This window comes from Anomaloglossus baeobatrachus, chromosome 3, assembly GCF_048569485.1.
Source record: "Anomaloglossus baeobatrachus isolate aAnoBae1 chromosome 3, aAnoBae1.hap1, whole genome shotgun sequence".
In the NCBI taxonomy this organism is placed as follows: Eukaryota; Metazoa; Chordata; class Amphibia; order Anura; family Aromobatidae; genus Anomaloglossus; species Anomaloglossus baeobatrachus.
In genome coordinates this window covers 58,403,324-58,429,714 of record NC_134355.1, presented here as the reverse complement: position 1 = coordinate 58,429,714, position 26,391 = coordinate 58,403,324, and the positions used below count along the sequence as shown (strand labels likewise).

The following is a 26,391-nucleotide window of genomic DNA, read 5'->3' as shown; positions in this document are numbered from 1 at the left end:
GTGATCCCGACAATGGGACTCTGCAGCCCAGTCTGTAATAGATCGGAGATGCACAACTATTTCCAGCAGTGGTCAGTTGCTAATCCCCTATGTATAAATGCTCAAATTTTGCATAAACAACTATTTTTCTGTTGTTAATACCGCCAGAATGGTTTAATAAAATCTCACTCGACCTCTTAATGTACTTATTCATAGACACCAGTGCACTAAGCCTCATTGCTCATTATAGAGAGATAAGAAAAGGAAAAAAGGAAAATCCTTCCTTTTTCCAACTGTTCCATTTCAAAAACGTTCTTGGATAAATAACAGATGCTCAGTAATCAAGTAACTGCAACTCGTAAAATTATTACGATCAACAAAATCATTCAAAATTTTGGTAAATTTACCATGATGAGTTCTTCTGGCACAGACTTCAAAAGTCTCACTGCTCTTACAGTAAAGAATCCTTTTCTTTGTTGGTGTAGATACAAATTATTAAACATTTTTGCGTACACATGAAATCTTTTGCAGTTACACTGATGAGTAAAAGGGTAACAATTTTTTGAACTTTTGGCTTTCAGGCTCTATATCTCACCATCCACTACAGCTTTGAGTGTGAGACTATCTTCATTTTATAGAAAATTATCTTGGCTATCTCATATATAAATGTGACTTGCAGCTGTTTAGCATATGTTTAGTTATGTAGATTCTTGTCATGTCACTGCATTGTTACTGTTTTGCTCCTGGTGGTGGTAAAATCTTTTTCTTCTTGTTTACTGCAAGTTACACCCTGTTCTCACATTCCCTAATAGCTCAGCGTGTTATTTGGTTGATTCCCAAGTGAAAGGTCACTGGTTCCAATCGAGGAGCAGCCATGAAGAAGAATTCCCAAGAAAAGAGAAACGGCATCATCCAGCTCATCGATAGCGGTCACTCGGCCAAGAAGGTTTCCAAACTGCATCATGTGAGACTATGATAGTTGGTAGAATAAGAAATGAAGTCCATCCATCCATTCAAAAGCCAAGAGCTAGAAGTCCAGGCAAAATATTGGAGTCAACAAGTCGGCTCATAACAAGATCTATCAGTTCTGATGCGACAACCCTGGCAGTGGAGGTGGCTCGTATGACTCATAATGGTGAGATCACAGACGTCCATGTAAACACCGTGCAATGCACATTACACAAGTCTGGAATGGTGGCCCGAGAAAATGTGAAGAAGCCTCAACTTCAATATCATTATAAGAAGCGTCGGCTCGAGTTTACAAAAAAGTCAGAAAAATGGACAGTAGAAGATTGGAAACGGGTGATTTGGAACGATGAGATGAAAGTCAATATGTGGCACCCCTGATCTGGTCAGGTGCCACTAAGTACTGCACCCATGCTGGGGGCAGTACAACACAGGTAATCTAGAAGGCTGACTGAGGTGTGATTACACAGGCGCATAGTAATCAGGTCTCACATCTACCTTTGATAGGGACCCCTGGGAAATCCAGGGGGGGCGTGGCCTCCATGTCTACTCAAGGGGTGTGATAGAGAGTCTGGTTGCTAAGTTGCATAGGCAGGCACAGAGGGGAGGGAGTAGTGAGCCAGTTAGTGAGTGCAGCTCAGGGAGAGCAGATGCAGGAAGCAGACGCTGGAGCCTGGCGCGATCTGACAACGAACGTGCAGTGGCCACCAACGGGGAGATCGGTCACCTGGTAGTGCCGCCCGAAATCCACCCAAGGCTAGAAAGAGCAGAGGGGTGGCTGAGTACAGGGACTGCCAGGGAGGTACCAGGCCCGTAAGGGTTACAGGTCCCAGTGCAGAGATTCATTCAGTTTTCCCTGCCAAAACTGCCGGAGGGGGCATTTCAGACCCTCATCTTAACACCAGAGTCCGCAGCCACGTAGCAAAGAGAGGGCCCATAGCTCACAGGAGGCAAGCAGCCGGAGTGACCTGGTCCAGGCTACAAGCAAACGGGCCGAAACGAGGGGAGAATAGGCAGCAGCAACTTCCCTGGGCGACCCAAGCAGGACTACAAGTCGGGGTCACCCCAAAAACGCCAGGGCTAGGAGGGCGAGTCAGTAGTCACCCTCACAAGTCAGCCTGAAGGAGTGCCTGGTTTCCTCTGGTTCATCCCAGCTATGCCCGGGTACTCACCCTGCCATCAATTGTGAGTAAAAACCCTGAAAGACTGTCTGGACTGTGCCTGAGTTATTTTGCAACTTGTGGTGCCACACACACTTCAACGGGACCCTGGGGCCTGCCTCACTCTCGGGAGGCCACGACACCCAGCTGCACACAACACCAGCCCCAGGCGTCCCCTAACCTGCAGCGGCGGTCCCCTGACCGCAATACCGAGCGTGGCGTCACGAAAATCCAAAGAAGATAACTTACCTGTGACCAGACCATCCCACGTGGAGTCCCTGAAGGTAATGCTACACATACCTGTGGGGCTTCACAAATACACTAGGCTCTGATGGGTGCAAATGGGTTTAGAAGAAACAAGGGAAAAAGAACCTAAGGCATCAAGAAATTGAAGGAACTGTCAAGTCTGGTGGAAGAAGCCTGATAATATGAGGTTGTTTCACAGTCAATGACGTTGGATACTTGACCAGGATCGATGGTGGTCTCAATGCTGAGCTATATGTGAGTGTCCTACAAGACAAGTTACTTTGTACACTTATGTACTATGGGTTCGAAAAGGACGACGTGGTGTTCCAGCAGGACTACGACCAAAGCATACATCAGAATGGTGAAGAAATGGTTGACTGACAATGAAGTAGAGATGCTGGATTGGCCCCACAGTCCACAGACCTCAACCCATTCCAATACTTGTAGGTAGAGAAGAAGAAAAAACTGTATACATACCCAAGTGAATTGACCAATATATACCAACATTGGCAATGTGTAGAAGAGACCTAGGATCAGCTCTCGGTAGAGACATGCTTGAATCTGATCGAGAGCCCAGAAGGGTTCAGGCAGAGTTGAAAGTGAAAAGTGAATTTACAAAATTCTAACAAAATAATAAAAATTTAAATTTAGATTTTATGATCAAAACAGTAACAATGAGTGACATAACAAGAATCTGCATAACTAATTATATGCTAAATAGTTGCAAGTCACATTTATGTATGAGAAAGCCAAGATGATTGTCTATAAAATGAAGGTCGTCTCATGGTCAAAGCTGTAGTGGATGGTGAGATATGGAGCCTGGAAGTCAAAAGTTCAATGCATTGTTACATTTTGCTCATCAGTGTCACTGCTTCAATAAATGATCCTGCTCATTTTTCTTACAAAAACAATGCTAATCTTCAAATAATCACTGCTTCTTTCTCCACTTTTGAGCCACTTCTCTCCCTCTTGCCTCCTGATTTTCAACTCCCCTCCCCCCACTATGAAAAACAGCTGAAGTCTTTTTTACTCAAGACAAGCAGGCTGTCAGCTTACTTTGGGATCAGAGTACAGTTGTGTATTAAAGGCTGTAGAGAAGGTATGGGGAGGGAGTTGTAAAATGAGAAGCAGAGGGAAAGAGGCACAGACACAGAAATGTTACTTTCTAGTGAGTGTTCTATCTCACTCCAGTGTTGGATTTACAGCTACACTGCTCAGTATTACTGTATGATATCTTCCATGCTGCTACTTTTTTTAAGATGGCATGCATAGTGACAGGCAATCAGGAATCCCTCATATCTTTATGTGCTATCTATGTATATACCATAGCAGCTACTGACACACTAGTTCAGAGACAACAGAAAATTAGAAATGGAGCCTGCAGAGGGGAAGCCTTGGAAAAATGCATCATACATATCATATCTGCTACAGGTGTGTCACGCTGCAGTTTCCGGCTGTAGGTCGCTGCGTTTGGCTTTAGAAGCTGCTCTCTGACGTTACTTTTTTCCCTGCTTGGGGTTAATCCCTTACTCTTTAGGACCCGGTGGATTTCCTCACCTTTTCAGCTGCTAATCATCAGCACTTCCCTTTCTGGCTTTAAATACTCTAATTTCATCTTCCTCTGTGCTGATGATAGGTCTAATATCGTTTAACAAGTCTTCAGTGCAAGCAGTCGGCTTGTACTCATCTGGAGAAACTTTGTTGTTGTTGCAGTTCCTCTCCCTGAGTCATCTGAAGATAAGTTCTTCTTATACTTTCCATTCATTGTGTGTTTTCCCATGTGTTCTTTAAAGCTTAATGGGGTTGACTAAAGGCCGCTTCACACGTAACGACATCGCTAACGAGATGTCGTTGGGGTCACGGAATTTGTAACGCACATCCGGCCTCGTTAGCAACGTCGTTGCATGTGACAGCTACGAGCGTCTGTTAACGATCAAAAATACTCACCAAATTGTTGATCATTGACACGTCATTCAGTTCCCAAATATTGTTGCTGGTGCAGGACGCAGGTTGTTTGTCGTTCCTGAGGCAGCACACATCGCTACGTGTGACACCCCAGGAACGATGAACAACAACGTACCTGCGTCCTGCTGGCAACGAGGTGGGCGTGACTTTCATACGGCTGCTCTCCGCCCCTCCGCTTCTATTGGACGCCTGCCGTGTGACGTCGCTGTGACGCCGCACGAACCTCCCCGTTAGAGAAGAGGCTGTTCACCACCCACAGCGATGTCGCTAGGAAGGTAAGTATGTGTGACGGGTCCTAGCGATTTTGTACGCCACGGGCAGCGATTTGCCTGTGATGCACAAACGATGGGGGCGGGTGCGATCGCTAGCGACATCACTAGCGATGTCACAGCGTGTAAAGCCCCCTTAAGCCTCATCCCATATGTTCCCTACCTAGAGTCTATTTCAGGGTCAGCCAAGATCAGGTATCCTCTTCGGCGCATAGGTACAGAACCTAGCTAGAGTATTGAGGGAAGCGATAGGCAAGCGGAAGGTTTTGCCAGTGGTCACCATCACCCCTTTTCTAGCAGGGCCGCCACCAGGGGAGACAAACAGGACTCTAGAAGGGGGGGCCCCTTCATGCTTCATGTATTGGCTTACAAAAAGGGATGGAGGCGGAGCCGGGATGGAGGCGGAGCTGGGGTGGAGTCTCAAGAGGGCCCCAAAATTATGCCAGTCAGGGACCCTGAAATTCCTAGTGGCAGCCCTGTTCCTAGACACAGGGTTTCCCTTGCTTTCCATTTCTCCATACCTAGCGTGACAATATAATGGACAAAAATAGTGTTATTCCTTGTGTACGCACAATGGACAGCTTATTCTGAAGCTACTGGAGAGCTTTCAGGTATAAATTCTTTTTACCCTTAAAGTCAATGTCATCTCGTTAGTTCCAAGACGTAATCGCTTTTCTTGGAATGACCCTTCTACCAGAGAACATCCACATACATTTTACTTTCACCTGACTGCTCCATTTAGCTTCTGTACCTGTAATTCTTTCTTCTGGTGAGTAATGATGGCAGTTCTCTCGTCCGGTAATGAACCTGCTCCGGTCTCAGACTTCCCTGTGTCAGGCTTTTATGGCTTTATATTATGAGTGCGCTCAGTGATATTCTCAGTTGACTTTTAATGTCAACAAAGTTCTTCAACAGCAGGATTTATTGTCAGACGGAAAAGAAAAAAAAACCTTTTGCGGACTTTATACTGAGCCGCAATTGGCCAGAAAGTCCTGCTCATTTTGACTGTAGCTATTTCTTTTAAGAAATATTCTACGTAGATGACAGAACGATGGGAAGCAATGGATGGATGTGTGGTCAGGCAAAGTATCCGTCATACAACTGATACAGTGACCTTGGGAACAACTTCATGCCCCGCTGATTATTTTTGTAAATGATCAATATACCCAGAGACATAGAACAGTCAGCGACATAGCGTCCCCCGGAGCGACCTGCCCTTGTGCAGTAAGGACAGAGACTGCAGCAAGATTATAGTGCCAGCATCTTTTAAAGGGGAACTCTTGTATGGATAGATTTATTTAATTAGAGGTACATTGCACATCGATAGTATTAAACACATAGTTGAAGAGCACCAATCACCAGTATTTTCCTATATAACCTAAAGCCGGTGCTATACTGGCACTATCAGGCTGATTCTAAACATTCCTTTAGTTGTGAGATCAGATGTATAGGTATTGGAACACAAGCAAGTAAAGTTTGTAAAATGAACAGCTTCTTGAGTGACAGCAGCTGCCGATCAGCTGTCAGCTGGGGGGGTATTCATAGTTCATAGTTATCCCCTCCAGCTGTTATTTATGCTATTTCTAATATGGAATCGTTTTACTTTGTGACTAGAAGGATCTGTGCTGATGTCATACCCATGTGACCAGAAGGGGTGGGGCCTCAGCCAACAGAAAAATAATGTGTCTTCCTGATATCAGCTATGTTGGCTGAGGCCCCGCCCCTTCTGGTCACATGGTTATGACATCAGCACAGGTCCTTCTAATCACAAAGTAATATGATTCCATAATAGAAATAGCATAAATAACGGGGAGGGGATAACTATGAATACCCACCCCAGCTATAATCTGATCCACAGCTGCTGTCATTCTTGAAGCTGCTCATTTTACAAACTTTACTTGCTTGTTTTTCAAAACCTAAACATCAGAGCTTACCACTACAGTTATGTATAGAATCAGCCTGATAGTGCCAGTATAGCACTGGCTTAAAGTTATATAGGAAAATCCTGGTGATTGGTGCCCTTTAAATAAATTGATTAATAAATACATAAATGTGGATAGATCACTGTATAGGGATATAGTCTGATCATACCACATCTCCTGGGCAGGAAAGGATGCAAAAAAGAGTATACAGACACTACAGTACGGGATCACAGCTGATTTCTTTTTGTGAGGTAAAACATTTCCTGTACCCGATGAAGCACCGCTGGGCGTGAATTGGCTGCTGTCGTCCTCTCTCTGTTGATTCATGCATCCCCTTCTGAGCTTGGCATGTTTTAATATTTAATAAAGAAGATTTTTGTCACTAGTTGAGTGCCACCGCTACCTTTTTCTTTTATCTTGAAAAACATTTTCTTGCCTGTTTTTCATAAAAAGTTTTACCTCAAAGAAAGAATAATTTGCTATCCCTTGCTGTAGTGTCTGTATACTCTTTTATGTCCTCCCCGCCCCAGGAGATATGGTATGATCAGACCATGTCCCTGTATGGTCAGACATGGTCATTATACATATAGCACATATGTCGTGACGTTCTCCTGTCCTGGGGAGACTTGTGACAGATTTGGGATCTGAGTTTCACATTGCCTTATGAGACTCTGGATATTAAACACATTTGCTTTCTTTTAGTGCAGCAAGGGTTAAGGATTATTTTCTTGCTGGTAGTTTCTTGTTAGTTCATCTCAGGTGCAACCGGTTTGTAACCACTCCCATTCCCTTTAAATAGTCCCATGTTTCATCACCTGATGCTGGTTATAGAATTGCATCCCATTCTGAACTGACCATCGTTAAATCTGCAAGTATGTGGAAGTTACTGAAGCCGTGCCGCTTCCTGCCCTGGAGTTTGGCTGCAGCAGTGAAGTTGCTGATCTCTAGTCTCCTGCACCCCTGGTGTTTGGCTGCAGCAGTGTAGTTGCTGATCTCTAGTCTCCTGCAGCCCTGGTGTTTGGCTGCAGCAGTGTAGTTACTGATCTCTAGTCTCCTGCACCCCTGGTGTTTGCCTGCAGCAGTGTAGTTGCTGATCTCTAGTCTCCTGCACCCCTAGTGTTTGGCTGCAGCAGTGTAGTTACTGATCTCTAGTCTCCTGCAGTCCTTTTGTCTATATCCCCCTGTCTGTCTTCCTTCCCCTGTGTTTTGTTACAGTAGTGGTGACGTCTAGTGCACTCACCGGCCTTGGCACTTTACAGGGTGAGTGAAGGGACAGTTAGGGTACCTTCACACTTAGCGATGCAGCAGCGATCCGACCAGCGATCTGACCTGGTCAGGATCGCTGCTGCATCGCTACATGGTCGCTGGTGAGCTGTCAAACAGGCAGATCTCACCAGCGACCAGTGAACAGCCCCCAGCCAGCAGCGACGTGCAAGCGACGCTGCGCTTTCACGGAGCCGCCGTCTGGAAGCTGCGGAGACTGGTAACTAAGGTAAACATCGGGTATGGTTACCCGATGTTTACATTAGTTACCAGTGTGAGCAGGGAGCAGGGAGCCGCGCACACTGCGCGCTGGCTCCTTGCTCTCCTAGCTGCTGTACACATCGGGTTAATTAACCCGATGTGTACAGCAGCTACATGTGCAGAGAGCCGGAGCCGGCAGCACAGGCAGCGTGAGAGCTGCAGAGGCTGGTAACTAAGGTAAATATCGGGTAACCACCTTGGTTACCCGATGTTTATCTTGGATACAGCTTACCTCAGCTGTCAGACGCCGGCTCCTGCTCCCTGCTCGCTTCATTTGTCGCTCTCTCGCTGTCACACACAGCGATCTGTGTGTCACAGCAGGAGAGCGGCTTTGAAGAAAACGAACCAGGGCTGTGTGTAACGAGCAGCGATCTCGCAGCAGGGGCCAGATCGCTGCTCAGTGTCACACACAGCGAGATCGCTAATGAGGTCACTGCTGTGTCACAAAAAGAGTGACTCAGCAGCGATCTCGGCAGCGAGCTCGCTGTGTGTGAAGCACCCCTTAGGGACATGTTGGCGACGAGGGGAAGGACTCGCATAGTGACGTTAGAGGAGATCAGGGTTCAGACACAGGTGAGTGTCAGGAGGCTCTCTTACCCCCGTTCACTACTGTAAGGACCTTCTTCACCCTTTCCATCACCGTTGTAACATCTGTATTGCACCGTGCACCGGACATCCTTTTGTCTGAGCGTGACAACATAGCAGGGACACATATACTATAATCTCAGCACAGGAACATTTTTTTTTCATTCCAAAATGTATTGATTAAAATGGAAGACATTTTGAAGCTTTAGTTCCCTTTTAAATGAATAGGTCTTGTGTACTTGTGTATCCGGTGAAATTACCTTTTGTGCAGCACAAAAAAATCATCGTTATCGGCGTTGTATCATCGTGTGTAAACAGGACTCGCACTACCAAGAAGAATGGCTTTGGTCTGCTGGTGTAAACAGGACTCGCAATACCAAAAACAATGGCTTTGGTCTGCTGGTGTAAACAGGCAGTCAAATGATGACCAACCAGTAAAAGATTATTGATCTGCGGTTGTATCGTGCCCCCAATCGGTCTGTGCAAACAGACTTTTAGACAGATAGTATTCTATAAATGAATAGATTTATTGATCATGTTTATGACCACCACAATATAAATTGTGCCTACAAGTAGTATTCAACCCCCTGCAGATTTAGCAGGTTTGATAAGATGCAAATACGTTAGAGCCTGCAAACTTCAAACAAGAGCAGGATTTATTAACAGATGCATAAATCTTACAAACCAACAAGTTATGTTGCTCAGTTAAATTTTAATAAATGTTCAACATAAAAGTGTGGGTCAATTATTATTCAACCCCTAGGTTTAATATTTTGTGGAATAACCCTTGTTTGCAATTACAGCTAATAATCGTCTTTTATAAGACCTGATCAGGCCGGCAGAGGTCTCTGGAGTTATCTTGGCCCACTCCTCCATGCAGATCTTCTCCAAGTTATCTAGGTTCTTTGGGTGTCTCATGTGGACTTTAATCTTTAGCTCCTTCCACAAGTTTTCAATTGGGTTAAGGTCAGGAGACGGACTAGGCCACTGCAACACCTTGATTTTTTCCCTCTTGAACCAGGCCTTGGTTTTCTTGGCTGTGTGCTTTGAGTCGTTGTCTTGTTGGAAGATGAAATGATGACCCATCTTAAGATCCTTGATGGAGGAGCGGAGGTTCTTGGCCAAAATCTCCAGGTAGGCCGTGCTATCCATCTTCCCATGGATGCGGACCAGATGGCCAGGCCCCTTGGCTGAGAAACAGCCCTACAGCATGATGCTGCCACCACCATGCTTGACTGTAGGGATGGTATTCTTGGGGTCGTATGCAGTGCCATCCAGTCTCCAAACATCACGTGTGTGGTTGGCACCAAAGATCTCGAGCTTGGTCTCATCAGACCAGAGAACCTTGAACCAGTCTGTCTGAGAGTCCTCCAAGTGATCATGAGCAAACTGTAGACGAGCCTTGACATGACGCTTTGAAAGTAAAGGTACCTTACGGGCTCGTCTGGAACGGAGATCATTGCGGTGGAGTACGTTACTTATGGTACTGACTGAAACCAATGTCCCCACTGCCATGAGATCTTCCCGGAGCTCCTTCCTTGTTGTCCTTGGGTTAGCCTTGACTCTTCGGACAAGCATGGCCTCGGCACGGGTGGAAACTTTCAAAGGCTGTCCAGGCCGTGGAAGGCTAACAGTAGTTCCATAAGCCTTCAACTTCCGGATGATGCTCCCAACAGTGGAGACAGATAGGCCCAACTCCTTGGAAAGGGTTTTGTACCCCTTGCCAGCCTTGTGACCCTCCACGATCTTGTCTCTGATGGCCTTGGAATGCTCCTTTGTCTTTCCCATGTTGACCAAGTATGAGTGCTGTTCACAAGTTTGGGGAGGGTCTTAATTAGTCAGAAAAGGCTGGAAAAAGAGATAATTAATCCAAACATGTGAAGCTTATTGTTCTTTGTGCCTGAAATACTTCTTAATACTTTAGGGGAACCAAATAGAATTCTTGTGGTTTGAGGGGTTGAATAATAAATGACCTTCTGAATAAACTTTTCACAATTTAAAAAAAATATAAAAAAAGAAATAACATTCTTTTTTGCTGCAGTGCATTTCACACTTCCAGGCTGATCTACAGTCCAAATGTCACAATGCCAAGTTAATTCCGAATGTGTAAACCTGCTAAATCTGCAGGGGGTTGAATACTACTTGTAGGCACTGTATATATATATATATATATATATATATATATATATATACTTGGTACCCATAATAATGTTTCTACTCCGTATAAATTTATATTAGTGCTAAATGTAAGTATTTTGTTTCTTTTCAGCACCCAAAGAAAATGAAGAGCGAGTATTCAGAGAGCGAGTGGGGCCCAGAAAGAGGCAAGGAGCCGTACGACGCAGGGTTCATCAAGTAAACGGGCACAAGTTTATGGCCACCTACCTAAGGCAACCTACGTATTGTTCACACTGCAGAGATTTTATATGGTAAGATGGTTATTTCTGGGGTTATTCATGTATAATATTTGTATGTTCAATTACACAGATTAGTATTGATATTGTCAGGTTGTTGATGTCATCCCACCAGTTAGATCACGTTGATCACTGCAGATAGTGGAATACAATGGCCGAGATAGAGAGGAAGGTCCTCTTTGCTGAAGGATGGCAGGGACTTGGGTCTGTGGGCCCACCCCCCCCCCCCCCCACCACTCCCGGGGATCTTCAGCTCACGGAGCGCTTACCTTTCCCCACTGCATGCTGTGTCTTCGCCACCTACACGTTGCCTGCAGCCGTGTGATGAGGTCACAGACAGTGATTACCTCATCACGCTGCTGCACGCTGGGCCGCCGGATGATGAGCAGGCGCCCTGCTCTGCTCCACTGTCCTTGCTTCCGCCACATGGCTAATTTGCTTGCATGGGCTTCGCATGCAAATTAGCCATGTGCAGTGGCTGACTGAAGTGACACTGCCAGGCCCCTCTGCTGTGGCTGTGACTGGGACCCGGTGTATAGGTTTATAAAGCTAATTACCCTGGGCCTGGCCAGTACCCCCTCTTCACTGGGCCCCATACACCAGTCAAGATTGTCATGCCCTGATAGCGGCCCTGAATTGACACCTCAGGAAAAGTCCTACACTGCACCACTCCAACATACTGTACTACTAAAGCTTCACCTGTCAATCAACTCAGAGGAGGGGTGTGGGATAGAGGACTGAGGAAGAGGAGATAAGTAGGAGGAATCACTTTATTAAAAGACTGTTACACAGAGGGGAGAGAGGGAAGGAGCAGAATATCAATCCTCATCTTCGTCAATGTCCAATCCATGCATGATGTTATAGTGTGGACTAGCCTGTTGCAGTTCTGGATAGACATCCTCTCCCAGTTCATTACCAAGCAATTCATTTAGATTGTTCTCTAAACAGTCTCACCTGTGGCAGCAGAACACCCAGAATGTCACGTCCCCACCGGAGCCCGCTCCTGCGACTTTTGCTTTGATCGCCAGACGACGCCATGTTCCCACCATGGATAGTGCTGGTGATGGGAGAAGAGTCGGTACCCGTGGCTCTGCGAAGCACAGGCTCCACTCATCCACTAGGCTGGGTTTCCCTGGAACCTGCAGTACCACTGGCTGACTGTAGGTGGCGTGTGTGTCTTCCAGCCGAAGTTGCCAACATTCACCTGCAGCCAATGGGAAGACACCACACCCTTCTTATCCCCCCTCCTGTCACATGACCACTGCCAGAGATAGTTCTGTACTCCTGGCTCATGTGCTGTTTGTATGTTAATTCCTGTGCGCTGACCTTTGCTTGTTTTTTGACTACCCTCCTGCCTGTCGTTTTTGTACCTTGCTGCCAGTTCCGGATTTGACCTCTGCTTTGTCTCCTCACTACACCCTTGCCTGCCGATTCGGTTCCTGTTTTGCATCTCCTGGTTTTTGACACTGCCTGACGACCACGGACTACAGCCTACCACAGGTAGTGATCTCTGGAGCTCTGTGTAATTCCAAATCCCTGTATAGGGGTTAAAGGATTGCAGAGTTCTTGGGGTCCTGCTTTGTGAGCGGCTTTTCTCTAGACTCCCCTTACAGCCAGTCTGAGTCTGTGGCTCCAATCAGGCATTACACTGAAATAGATTGTCCTTTGCTTGAATAAACTCTCAGATGATTTTTGGTATCCACAAGTTGGACATGAGTACCTCTAATTGGTGTTCCCTGATGAATTTCAGCTATGACATAGAACTAGACAGATTTGGAAATGATAGAAGTTGGAATTAATTTTGCTTTTTAGGAAATGAAGAAATGACAATCTCGTACAAAGCATAAGCAGCTCCAAAGATTGTGATCCCTATGGTCAGCCTGGACAACAGTAGATCCCTAGTGCCTGCCTTAAGATGAACTGGTAGGCCATTATCCACCTGGAATAACTTCTGCTTCTCTGCAACCTGTTGGGTAGTGACCTCTGGCTGGAGCTGCTAATGGTTCACTAGGAAATCTGACGGAGGGACTGGAGGTGACGGAACATGGTGCCTCTTCTTCTCTCCTGGAATAGACTATCCTTTGCTTGGATGAGTTGTCGGATAATTTATGGTGTCCACAACTTGGGCGGGACTACCTCCAGTTGATGTTCCCTGACGAATTTGAGGACATCCTGATAGTACCAGTGGAGATCCCAGTTGTAGGGGAAGGAGCTGTCCCAACCAAGTTTCTTCCACAGAGGCAGTAGAAAGAAGTAAGACATGGACCAGCTTGGCAAGCAGCGTTCAGTTTTTTTCAGAGGATGTCTGGAACTCCTTTTCACACCTTGTGGGGAATCACCCTGTCTAATTTGGAGGCTGAAATGAAGTGAAAGACTGTCTGGTTAATGGCCTAGCGTATGGTGACGAGGGAAGACCAGTGTATATTGAAGCATAGAACAAGAGTCTTCTCTTTCTGGCTGAGGCTCTACAATAACCTTTGGTTCACCTTGGTCATACGATCCTGCCAAGATTTCAGGGTTGCTCCTGCAGAATCCCAGGATTTCGATGACGTCCGATGAAATGGAGAAGGAGAAGCAGTCACAGGGGGTCAGGGCCTATTCTCCGGAGAATATGGTTTCCGACTTTCTTCAGTTGACCTTTAATTTTGGGACAGGTCTGGATGAGTGCCTTTACCTGGTGTGTGCTGAAGATGATCTGATCGTTTACGAACAACCAACACTTGGCCACATGCCTGGGTGTGGGGACCCTTCTGATCTCAGCCAAATATAATGTACAAATAGTTCTATAACTCAGACAAAAAGATTATTGATGATGCCATGTTTGGGCAGATCTTCCTGTGCGTTTTGGGAAAGGTGTCCCAATCTGTTGGCTTGTGACAAGTGTTGTGTGTGTGGATTGGGCCGTCTAGCGGATTAATCTCAATAACTAAACCAGCCCCCTACTTCTCTGTACAATAACTGTCAGCTACTACAGGTGCCGACACAAGAATTAAAGGGGTGGTTCACCCATTTTTTTTATTTTCTGTATGAGCTCTACTTACCTTTCTAGGCGTCTTCTCCATTGGCTTCTGTTTCCAGTTCTGGCACTGAGCGGCGCTATCCTGCACGCTCAGTGCCGGTCACATGACCCCCTGGAGCTGTGGCCGCCGGCATCCTCTGACGTCCCGGCATTTCCGGGCTCTCAAACAAGACGGGTACGTCACAGGATGCCGGCGCCACTCAGATTGAGTGACAGGGCTGTGGGCGGTGACTACCGCACATCACAGCTCAGCATCGAGGGGAGGAGCCGGAGGAAGTCAGTGTGGAGCCGGAAGCGTCCTGCAGAGAGGCTGAGGCACGGGGCGCAGTGTGCAGTACAGGGAGGGGGGAGGTCTTTAGCTGAATCCCCCCTGCACGGCACGTAAGTATGTGCTCACACTGTCCACCCGCCCGCTCTGCTGCGATGTCAGGAGAGCGGCCGGTGTCGGGCAGTGTGATCGTGTGCTCCTCCCAGCAGCAAGACACTGGCATGTCACCGCTGTGCTCTGCCATCTGTCCTGCTGCATGGGACCAACTGTCTGCACTCTGTCACCTGCACCACAAGTCACAGAGTGGAGACAGTTGGTGACAGAGCACCTCTGCCCCCCCCCTCTTCTTTCCCCACTCTCTTCTCTCCCCCCACTCTTCTCCCCCTCCCCTCTTCCCTGCCCCCCTCTTATCCCTCTCTCCTCTCCCCTCTCTTTTCCCTCGCTCTCTTCCCCCCTGCGCTCTCTTTTCCTCCCCCCTGCGCTCTCTTTTCCTCCCCCCTGCGCTCTCTTTTCCTCCCCCCTGCGCTCTCTTTTCCTCCCCCCGCGCTCTCTTTTCCTCCCCCCGCGCTCTCTTTTCCTCCCCCCGCGCTCTCTTTTCCTCCCCCCTGCGCTCTCTTTTCCTCCCTCCTGCGCTCTCTTTTCCTCCCCCCTGCGCTCTCTTTTCCTCCCCCCCTCGCTCTCTTTTCCTCCCCCCCTCGCTCTCTTTTCCTCCCCCCCTCGCTCTCTTCTCCCCCCCTCGCTCTCTTCTCTCCCCCTCGCTCTCTTCTCCCCCCCTCGCTCTCTTCTCCCCCCCTCGCTCTCTTCTCCCCCCCTCGCTCTCTTCTCTCTTCTCCCCCCCCTCGCTCTCTTCTCTCTTCCCCTCCCTCGCTCTCTTCTCCCCCCGCTCGTTCTCTTCTCCCCCCCGCTCGCTCTCTTCTCCCCCCGCTCGCTCTCTTCTCCCCCCCGCTCGCTCTCTTCTCCCCCCCGCTCGCTCTCTTCTCCCCCCCGCTCGCTCTCTTCCCCCCCCGCTCGCTCTCTTTTCCTCCCCCCCTCGCTCGCTCTCTTTTCCCTCGCTCTCTCCTGGCATGGTCAGTACAGAAATCTCTCCATCGTGGAGGGGTGAGAGGGAGTAATAAACATGGAGTCCCTACTGTGTCTGTGTATTTATTTCTAATAAAGTATTTTTCTCTGTGTGGTCTTTTTTTTTTTTAAAACCCTTTATTGGAGATTCTTAATGGCCAGGTCAACCTTGGCCTGACATTTAGAATCTCGGGCTTTATACCAGCGGGTAAAACATAGCTGGTATTAACCCCTTATTACCCAGCGTGCCACCTGCCACCAGGGCCACTGGAAGAGTTGGATACAGCGCCAGAAGATGGCGCTTCTATAAAAGCGCCATTTTCTGGGGCGGCTGTGGACTGCAATTCGCAGCGGGGGGCCCAGAAAGTTTGGGCACCCTTCACTGCGGATTCCAATCCCCAGCTGCCTAGTTGTACCTGGCTGGACTCAAAAATTCGGCGAAGCCCATGTCATTTTTTTTTTTAATTATTTCATGAAATTCATGAAATAAAAAAAAAAAAAGGGCTTCTCTATATTTTTGGTTCCCAGCCGGGTACAACTAGGCAGCTGGGGGTTGGGGGCAGCCCGTAGCTGCCTGCTGTACCTGGCTAGCATACAAAAATATGGCGAAGCCCACGTCATTTTCTTAAAAAAGTTTTCAGGGAAAAACCTTTATAAAAAAAAAAATGCTTCCCTGCATTTCTATTGCCAGTGAAAGTAACACCAAGCAGCGGGGGCTAGCAGCCAGTAGCTGCTTTGGTTACCCAACAGAAAATGCAGCGGAAGCCCACAAACAATGTGATTTTTTTTTTTTTTATTTTTAATGAATTTTTTTAAAAAAAAAAAGGCATGGGCTTCGCCCATCGAGCACCAGAGCATTTTACTGCTCAATTCATCCCAAGTAATCAGATGACTCCAGTGTTGGCCGATTACTTGTTCTGTGTCCCCCTGCATCCATCGCAGCGTGTACGGGCTGTGAGGTCAGCGGAGTGGAGACAGTGACATGCTCTGCTCTGACACATAGTGTGCTGCATGTCACTATCTTTCTCCACTCTGGCACTTGTTGTGCAGGTGACCGGATGCTACATGTCACTAACTGTCTCCATTATGGGACTTGTTGTGCAGGTGAGAGTGTATACAGTTGGTACTATGCAGCAGAAATCACAGAGTGGGGCAGTTAGTGACATGTATCATCCGGTCACCTGCACAACAAGTCCCAGAGTGGATACAGTGACATGCAGCACACTATGTGTCAGAGCAGAACATGTCACCAACGTGCTCTGCTCTGTCACCTGCGGTGCTGCATGTCACGTTTTTGCCGCGATTTGGTGCCTTTTTTGCTGCGTTTTTGCTCACTGCGTTTTTAATCAGTGCACAATGCCATTAAAGATTGTTGATGAAAAAAATAAAAAAGGTCTGATGTCATTTCCTTATTCAAAATGTTCATTGTATGCAGGAGAGCAGACAGCAGCTGCAGAACTACAAGGCTCAGCATCCTCCATTCACTAGTGTATGCAGGAGAGCAGACAGCAGCTGCAGGACTACAAGGCTCAGCATCCTCCATTCACTATTGTATGCAGGAGAGCAGACAGCAGCTGCAGAACTACAAGGCTCAGCATCCTCCATCCAGGACTGTATGCAGTTTTTTACCCAAAAAGAAAAAAAAAATGACGTGGGCTTCGCCATATTTTTGTATGCTAGCCAGGTACAGCAGGCAGGTACGGGCTGCCCCCAACCCCCAGCTGCCTAGTTGTACCCGGCTGGGAACCAAAAATATAGAGAAGCCCTTTTTTTTTTTTAATTATTTCATGAATTTCATGAAATAATTTAAAAAAAAAATGACGTGAGCTTCGCCTAATTTTGGTGTCCATCCGGGTACAACTAGGCAGCTGGGGATTGGAATCCACAGTGAAGGGTGCCCATGCTTTCTGGGCACCCCCACTGCAAATTGCAGTCCGCAGCCACCCCAGAAAATGGCACTTTCATAGAAGCGCCATCTTCTGGCGCTGTATCCAACTCTTCCAGCTGCCCTGATGCCGGGTGGCTAGCCGGGTAATAATGGAGTTAGGGCTAGCTGTATATTATCAGCTAGCCCTAAGCCCGAAATTCATGGTGTCACGCCAATATTAGACATGGCCACCATGAATTTCTAGTAATGATAAAAAAAAACAAAACACAACACACAGAAAAATATTTTTATTAGAAATAAAACACAACACAATTAGTGACTCCATCTTTATTGAAATAAACCCCCCTCCGCAGTAATCCTGGGTCAGGGTCCCGCGACGTCCAATCCAGATCCAATATCATCTGATCGGTTTGCTGGAAGGCAAAGCGATCAGATGATGTGTCAGGTTAAACTACGTGAATCCCATCACACATCAGCTGATTGTATAAAAGCCGATTATACAATCAGCTGATGCATCGGTGCAAAAAAAAAAAAAAAAATACTCACGTCTGTGATGATTACCGGCAGCTCCTGCAGCGGAGTCTGATCCTGGCCCATCACTGCAGGAGCTGCCGGTAATCAGCTGATGAAGTCCCCTGACGGCAGGATCAGCTGATAGCCGGCCGGGCGCGAAAAAGCCGGCGAGACTACGATCAGCTGATGCGTCAGGTGACTGCATCAGGTGATCCACGGCCAGGTCCTGCAAGCTTCGTGCGTGCCCCGGGGAGACTGCACACAGCCGAAGCGGCGGTACCGAGACAGGGGCTGGAAGCAGGCATGGCACCGGGACCCTGCAGACAGGTGAGTATGACATACACACACACATACACACTCACACACACATTGTATATACACACACACATTGTATATACACACACACATACACACTCACACACACACTGTATATACACACACACACTATATATACACACTCTCACACACACTGTATATACACACACACACACTGTATATACGCACACACTGTATATACGCACACACTGTATATACGCACACACTGTATATACGCGCACACACACTTTCTTCCCCTGGCTGTGTAGAGTAGAGCTGCTGCTGTCTCTGTGTGATTGATGATCTCAGTGCATCCACTGGGAAGAGGCAGGGAGGAGGGTTTGGGTGGGAGCAGAGTGGGTGTATTAGACACAATGGGTGTGTTAGATAAGCCAGACACCGCCCTAGAGCCACAAAGAATTCTGGGACTTGTAGGAACTGAACACAGGACGTCAGAGGAGAGATTAACCCCGTCAGAGCTGGAGCCAGCAATGAGCATGTGCTGCTAGTGCACAATGAAAGGTAATTTTGCTGAAAAAACATAATAGATGTGTTGAGGGGCACATATTAGCAAGATTTATCAGAAAAAAAAAAAATCAGTTTTGGTAACTGGACAACTTCTTTAAACTCTGCACCATTTTTTAGGAAAATGAATTGTAAACAAAATTGTAAACAAAAATGCCCCTAAAATTTTTCATATCCTTTAAAGATATTTTCTTTTTTTAAGTAATACATATATTTAAACTAGTAAAAATGTATGTATAATATATCAGTTTTCAGGGTAAAAGCAATAACAGGAAATGGCAATGTAATGTAATCAATCATAGACAATGCTCTGTAGCTAAACATGTAAAAACAACCTTGTCATTGTAGTGTCCCTTTAAGGGCAGTCTTCATATTGTGTCCTATTAATATCTCCGGTTGCAGCATTTCCTATTTTGTAAACTGACATAAAGGAAAGAAGGGTCACGTCCATTGTCTGCGCTCCGAGATTCCTTATGCTGCATGCTTCCTTGCGGTAGCTCCGTTGAGGACTAAGAAAAGGTTGCAAGAGTGTAAGGGCGAAGCGGTCTCCCAAAAGACCCCACGGGGGGCAGAGGGGACGTTATTCTACAACGTCTCTCATTTTAGGGTTTCCTAAATCTGATGGTTATTGAAGCGTAATATTTATACCTATCACATACATTTATTTCCTACTAAATATAATATTGACTTGGTTTAGTACAGTAAATAATGAGTGGTGATTCCTGTTAGTGTCTTATTGGAAGCCTCGAAGCAAAAAAATGACTGATCAAACCTAGCACATTTTATACGAAATTAGATATTTTCTTTATCAGATATGTCAGGTGAGCTTTATTGGGCATCAATCAGCACAAAATACATATTGAAACCAAGTACAAATGCAAATCAAGTACCGTATTTTTCGCTTTATAAGACGCACTTTTGTTCCCCCAAATTTTGGGGGAAAGTAGGGCGTGCGTCTTACAATCCGAATATACGGTTCCAGGTGAGGTGGGGGCAACTCTGGAGTGGTGCTGGGGGCTGGTGGAGGCTGGTAGAGGCTGCAGGACGCAGCGGGAGATCTCCCGCTCCTGTTCATATAATATGCACTGCCGCTGTCCATCACCGTAGTGCTGAAGCCGCACCGCGGCGATGGGCTGGGGGAGCGGCGTATTTTATTATCTGCCTTCGCCCCCCTTTGATCGCACATGCCCCCCACCGTGTTAGATTTTTCCCCCATGCTGCTGCCCATCCTAAAATAGAAAAGCTTTACTTACCTCCTCCAGTGTGTCTCCCAGTGTCTCCCCGATCTCACAGCTGCCGCTGTAATCAGGCATGCAAAGTTCATGTCACTCTACTGTGCCGATCACATGACCGGCACTGAGAACCAGGAAGTGGAGGAACAGAAGCACGGAGGGAGACAGGAGGGAGGACAGCGCTGAAGAAGGTAAAGTAAAGTGTTTATTTTACTATGGGCAGCAGCATGGAGGCCATATCAAACACAGGGGGATGTGTGCCATCCATAGGAGACCTGTGCCAGCTGTAGGGGATGTGTGCCAGCTATAAGAGACCTGTGCCAGTAATATGGGATTTGTGCCAGCTATAGGAGACCTGTGCCAGCTATAGGAGACTTGTGCCAGCTATAGAAGACTTGTGCCAGCTATAGAAGACTTGTGCCAGCTATAGGAGACTTGTGCCAGCTATAGGAGACTTGTGCCAGCTATAGGAGACTTGTGCCAATGTGACGCCCTGGGCAAGCCAGGGGTCACAGGTAATGACATCACCACACCCTACACTCCGGTTAGGTACATCTGAGCTAGACCTGAAATCCTTGTTGCCTTCCTCCAGGGGCTAATGTCCACACCAGGGGGTGGGCCAGGCGGTTGGCTCCACCCACCAAGGAGTTCACAGTCCTGGAGGCGGGAAAACCAGGCAGAGAGAGGGAAGTAGAGTTTTGGAGGAGAAAGTGAGAGGAGCTGAGCAGTAGTGCAGTGAGAGTAGTGAAAGAGGAAAGTGACAGTTTGAAAGCCTGAAGTTGGTCCGGGTGTGTGCCCCGGACTGAGACAGCAAGGTTAGCAGACGGCGGTGACCGTCTGCAGTGGAGGCTGATCGGAGTTGCCGTAAGGACCGTGGACGGGTGGTGGCCCGGCGGTACCGGACCGGTACACAAGGAGAAGCCAGCACCAGTGGCAGGGGCCTTTCGGATCCCGGCAAGGCTAGGAGTCGCCGTGAATTTGCCAAATCCGTCAGTGAAGGGGACCTCCGGGTTTCCAAACAACTAAGGCCCGATTGAAGGCAACAGTCCAACCGTATGAGAGAGACACCGCCACCGCCAAGGCACCAGTTTCTCAGGGCCAGCGGCTGCGGGCAAAGAGGGGCTCCTCCAGCCCATATCCAAGTCGGGGAGCGGGTTACCAGTGGGAATCCATCGCTACCAACAGTAAACTTAGGTGCAGGAAAAGTGACAGTCACTGTTAACTTCCGGGGAAAAGCAACAGCAGCCGTCCGTGGGAACCGTCTTTCCAGCCGTGTGTTTTACCGAGAACTGTGTCATCGTCTCAGGCTGAGTGAGTACCACCATGCCGTAAGGCACAGCGCTGCCCCCGCGACCCTGCACCTATCCAAGCCCTGCACCGGCCCTGCCATCCCTCATCCTCCACCTCATCACTGGGCCTCGGGACAACCACCCCCTACCCACGGAGGGGAGAATTAACAACTCTGCTGCTCCCTGTCACCGCTCCCGGGATCCCCATACAGAGCAGCGGTGGTGTTACCAAAAATCACCACAACCGTGGGTGGCGTCACGGACAATATAAATCCCCAAAACCAAACCCCTTTTCACTCACGGGCGAGGAGCGTCGCTCGAGTCCCCGGGATCCGGCCCATCGCTTGAGCCACCGAGCAGCAGCAGGCCGCAGCAGCAGCGGCGGCCGGACCCGAGCAGAGGGAGAGCGCGGCGTCCCCTCCTCCGCCCGCGACACCAGCTATAGAAGACCTGTGCCAGCTATAGGAGACTTGTGCCAGCTATAGGAGACTTGTGCCAGCTATAGGAGACTTGTGCCAGCAGAGGGGGACATGTGGCATCACAGGGGGACGTGTGCTAGCACAAGGGGGCTATATTCAATATAAGGGGGCCATATCCAGATTAAGGGGGCTAATTATAGGATGGGGGGTATAAGAGACATATACCCTATATGATTTGTTAGACAGACACTGGCATTATAAGACGGACCCCATTTAACATTAAAAGAAATAATTATCTTTTCCTTCACCAAATTTGGGGGTGCGTCTTATAATCAGGTGCGTCTTATAAAGCGAAAAATACGGTATGTGTAAAGGTGCATTGAACTGCTCAGCCACATCAAGGGTGCACTGAGTGCCTGTGCTTGGTTTGAACAGTCATTTTGTGCTGACAGACACCAACTAAGGATGTGTGCACACAGTGTGTATTTGATGCGTTTTTTTTCAGCAGATTTAGTCCAGATCTTGTCACAAATCTGCATGCCTATCATTATGTCATCAAAACAAAGAGTCATTCACGCATTGCTTATTTTTTCCTTGCAGATTTGGTGCAGAAAAATGTGCAGCATGTCAATTGTTGGAGCGTTATTCTTCCTGCATTTTTTAGCTCTTCCACCCATTAACTTCATTAAGAAAAATGTATGGCACAAAAATACACCAAAAATGCATGTGTTTTTTTGGTGTGTTTTTCTGCCAAAAGTTGCATAGTTACATAGGTTGAAAAAAGACCTAGGTTCATCTAGTTCAACCTTCCTCCACCAGTTCTACATTTCGTCATTTATAACCAACAATGTTGTGTGTACTGAGGAAATCATCCAGCCCTTTTTTAAAAGCTGTTATAGTGTCTGCCATTACTACCTCTTGTGGTAGGGCATTCCACAGTCTGACTGCTCTAACTGTAAAGAACCCTTTCCTATTTAGGTGTCGGAATCGCTTTTCTTCCACTCGCAGTGAGTGCCCCCTGGTCCTTAGTATTGTCTTTGGAATAAGTCATGTGCCAGTCCTTTATATTGACCACACATGTATTTATACATATAAATGAGATCTCCTCTGAGACGTCTTTTTTCTGACCTAAACATATCTAACTTTTTCAACCTGTCATCATATGGGAGGCCTCCATTCCTTGTAATAGTCTAGTTGCCCGCCTTTGAACTGACTCTAACTTCTGAATGTCCTTTTTAAAATGTGGAGTCCAAAACTGGATCCCGTATTCCAGATGTGGCCTTACAAGTGATTTATAGTGGAGTAACAATACGTTGGGATCACGGGATCTAATCTCTCTTTTTATACACCCTAGAATCTTGTTTGCTTTAGCAGCTGCTGCCTGACATTGAGTGCTGCTGCTCAGCTTATTTGTAATGAGAATACCCAAGTCCTTCTCCTGTTCTGTAGTCCCGAGTTTACTTCTATTTAATGTATGCACAGCTATAGGATTACTCCGTCCTAGGTGCATTACTTTACATTTATCAACATTAAATCTCATTTGCCAAGTATCTGCCCATTCTGACATCTTATCCAGACTGTTTTGTAATATTTTACTATCAAGGTCAGTTTTTAATATCCTACATAGTTTGGTGTCGTCAGCAAAGACTGACACTGTACTATCAATCCCATCCACAAGGTCATTAATAAAGCGATTAAAGAGAAAACGAGCTGCAAAAATTACTGTTTTGTGTCGAATGCAAATATTCACTAAAACAGACAGGTCTCTGGAATCTACAGGTCCTATTTAAATCAAGTTTTACATTTTGTAATGTTTTTTTTTTATCCGATTCCTCATCAAATAACATTCACTGCTGAGAGAGTAGAAAAATTCTGTTAACAAGCAGAATAATAACACCCAGAAGTCATTTATTGCAATTATTTCTAGGAGGAATAACTGAGGAACGGCACAATACTGTGTCTAAAAAGAAAACGTTAACGCCTACAAAAGGAATGTCAGGAGGATTCACAGGTCATCTTTAATCTGTATATTTTCAGCCATTATTATCTGGGGACCCATGCACTTTTAAGGGATTTTCCAGAAAACATAAAATGATCAGGGTGGGGTGGGGGGGGTGTAGGGTGCACAGATTATTAGCAGCATGTCGATCTGCTGATCATCTTGTGGTTACGTATGGCACTGCTCATTGAAGGAGAATTCGGGAGAATTCATAACAAATTCTCTCATAATTGATTGAAAATGAAGATGCAGAATTAGAAGACTTTTTTTTCAGATCACAAAAAATGTACAAACACCGCAATCATCTATAATCTAACTTACTCCAACCATTACATATATTTCATTAGAAACGCATCACTGATGGGATTATATGATATTATGCTAATATATTTATTTATTATTATTTGCAGGGGTGTAATAGGGAAACAGGGTTACCAATGTCAAGGTAAGAACACCTATCTATATATTATCTATCTGTCTACACATCTATCATCTATTAATCTATCTATCTATCTATCTATCATTATCTATCCTTCTCTCTATCTCTCTCTTTGTATCTATCTTTATCTATCTATCTATCCATCTATCTATACATCCACATCTATCTATCTACAGTATCTATCCCTCTATCTATCTATCTATCTATCTATCTATCTATCTATCTATCTATCCCTCTATCTATCTATCTATCTATCTATCCCTCTATCTATCTATCTATCTCTCTATCCCTCTATCTATCTATCTACAGTATCTATCTATCTATCTATCTATCTATCTATCTATCCCTCTATCTATCTATCTACAGTATCTATCTATCTATCTATCTATCTATCCCTCTATCTATCCCTCTATCTATCTATCCCTCTATCTATCTATCTATCCCTCTATCTATCTATCTATCCCTCTATCTATCTATCTATCTATCTATCCCTCTATCTATCTATCTATCTATCTATCTATCCCTCTATTATCTATCTATCTATCCCTCTATCTATCTATCTATCCCTCTATCTATCTATCTATCTATCCCTCTATATCTATCTATCCATCTATCTATCCCTCTATTATCTATCTATCTATCTATCTATCTGTCTATCCATCCTTCTATCTATCTATCTATCTATCTATCTATTTCTCTATCTATTTCTCTATCTATCTATCTATCTATCCCTCTATCTATCTATCTATCTATCTATCTATCTATCTATCTGTCTATCCATCCTTCTATCTATCTATCTATCTATCTATCTATCCATCTATCCATCTATCTATCTATCTATCTATCTATCTATCTATCTATCTATCCCTTTATCTATCTATCTATCCCTCTATCTATCTATCTATCCCTCTATCTATCTATCTATCTATCTATCCCTTTATCTATCTATCCCTCTATCTATCTATCTATCTATCCCTCTATCTATCTATCTATCTATCCCTCTATCTATCTATCTATCCCTCTATCTATCTATCTATCTATCTATCTATCTATCTATCTATCTATCCCTCTATCTATCTATCTATCCCTCTATCTATCTATCCCTCTATCTATGTATCTATCTATCTATCCCTCTATCTATCTATCTATCTATCTATCTATCTATCTATCTATCTATCTATCTATCTATCTATCCCTCTATCTATCTATCTATCCCTCTATCTATCTATCCCTCTATCTATGTATCTATCTATCTATCTGTCTATCCATCCTTCTATCTATCCGTCTGTCTCTGTCCTGCATTATGTATAAGAATAGGGAGTTTCTCTCTGGAAATCTCGTCCCATCTGTGTAATCTTGCTCTGGATTGAGATGAGATCAGGGTGGAAAATGTTTCTTTCTGCCAGTTTTTCGTTCTCATGCTCCTTATTGGGTGTCTTATCTCCACCCGTCCTGCCCTGTCTGTGGCCTTCACTTTTCATGTGTTGTATCTGTGCAGTATGTGCCAGGCTCACCGTAGCATTGAAGTCTCTGGCAGAAGGGATATCCACCATTGCTGCCCACATTCTCTGTGATTTCCGGTATAACTTTACTGACTCCTCATATTCCCTGTTACACTGGATGTCCGGGGATATTCTGTTATACTGACGCCTGTGGTCTGATTTTTTGACATTTGATGTGTTCTCCCCGGATTCACCTACATTGTACACTATAGACTGGTGTTTTGATTTCCTGTAGGGGGCAGTAGAGACAGATTTCTTCCTCCCTGAGGAGAGCTGTTTTGCATACTTTTCTCAGAGATCTTTGACTGTAAGACTCCATACAACGACTGCCACTCCTTATGGCAAATCAGAACGAGTCTTCAGTTGGGTAAAATAATATTTTATTTATTATACGGTATGTAACTGATCTCACACACAGAACACAACAAACTATCTCACCGGTACAACCCAGGACAGGTAGCTACCTTATAAATTAGCATTGGACTCTTTAACAGAAAGCTTGTTTCGGGGTGTTTGCCCCTCATCATCATAGAGCAAAATTTGAGTCGCACTTGAGGCAGTGTGCTTCCATAGATTTTTGCCTGTAAAACTCCTTACATAATTAGTCTTTTTAAGACAAAACAGTGCTTCCCACACATTGCATCAACCATACTTTGCTCTACACTGATGAGGGGCAAACATCCTGGAACATGCTGAATGTGGATGAGTTTTTATCCCTAGCCATGTTGCAAAGCTTGGACATAGGGTAGTTGCCTCAACTAGATAGCTTCTTTTTGTCTGTTAAAGGACTAATTTGCATAGCTTTTTCCCACAGAACATTGCCTGTATGTCTCTATACTCAGCACGTATCTATATGGAGAATCAAAACTTCCCGACACGTTATTATATGCTGTA

At 45.9% G+C, this 26,391-nt stretch overlaps 1 protein-coding gene and 1 pseudogene across 1 annotated transcript in view; one reads left to right on the top strand and one right to left on the bottom strand.

The window, feature by feature from the left end:
• The window catches only part of PRKCE (protein kinase C epsilon), a 616,040-nt gene that overhangs the window by 323,283 nt on the left and 266,366 nt on the right, over nucleotides 1-26,391 (top strand). The window contains exons 3-4 of the mRNA XM_075339195.1: nucleotides 10,886-11,045; nucleotides 23,967-24,001. Coding sequence (XP_075195310.1) covers nucleotides 10,886-11,045; nucleotides 23,967-24,001 — 195 coding nt within the window. The remainder of the gene's footprint in view (nucleotides 1-10,885; nucleotides 11,046-23,966; nucleotides 24,002-26,391) is intronic.
• Nucleotides 12,826-13,082, bottom strand: LOC142296017 (cytochrome c oxidase subunit 7A2, mitochondrial pseudogene; annotated as a pseudogene).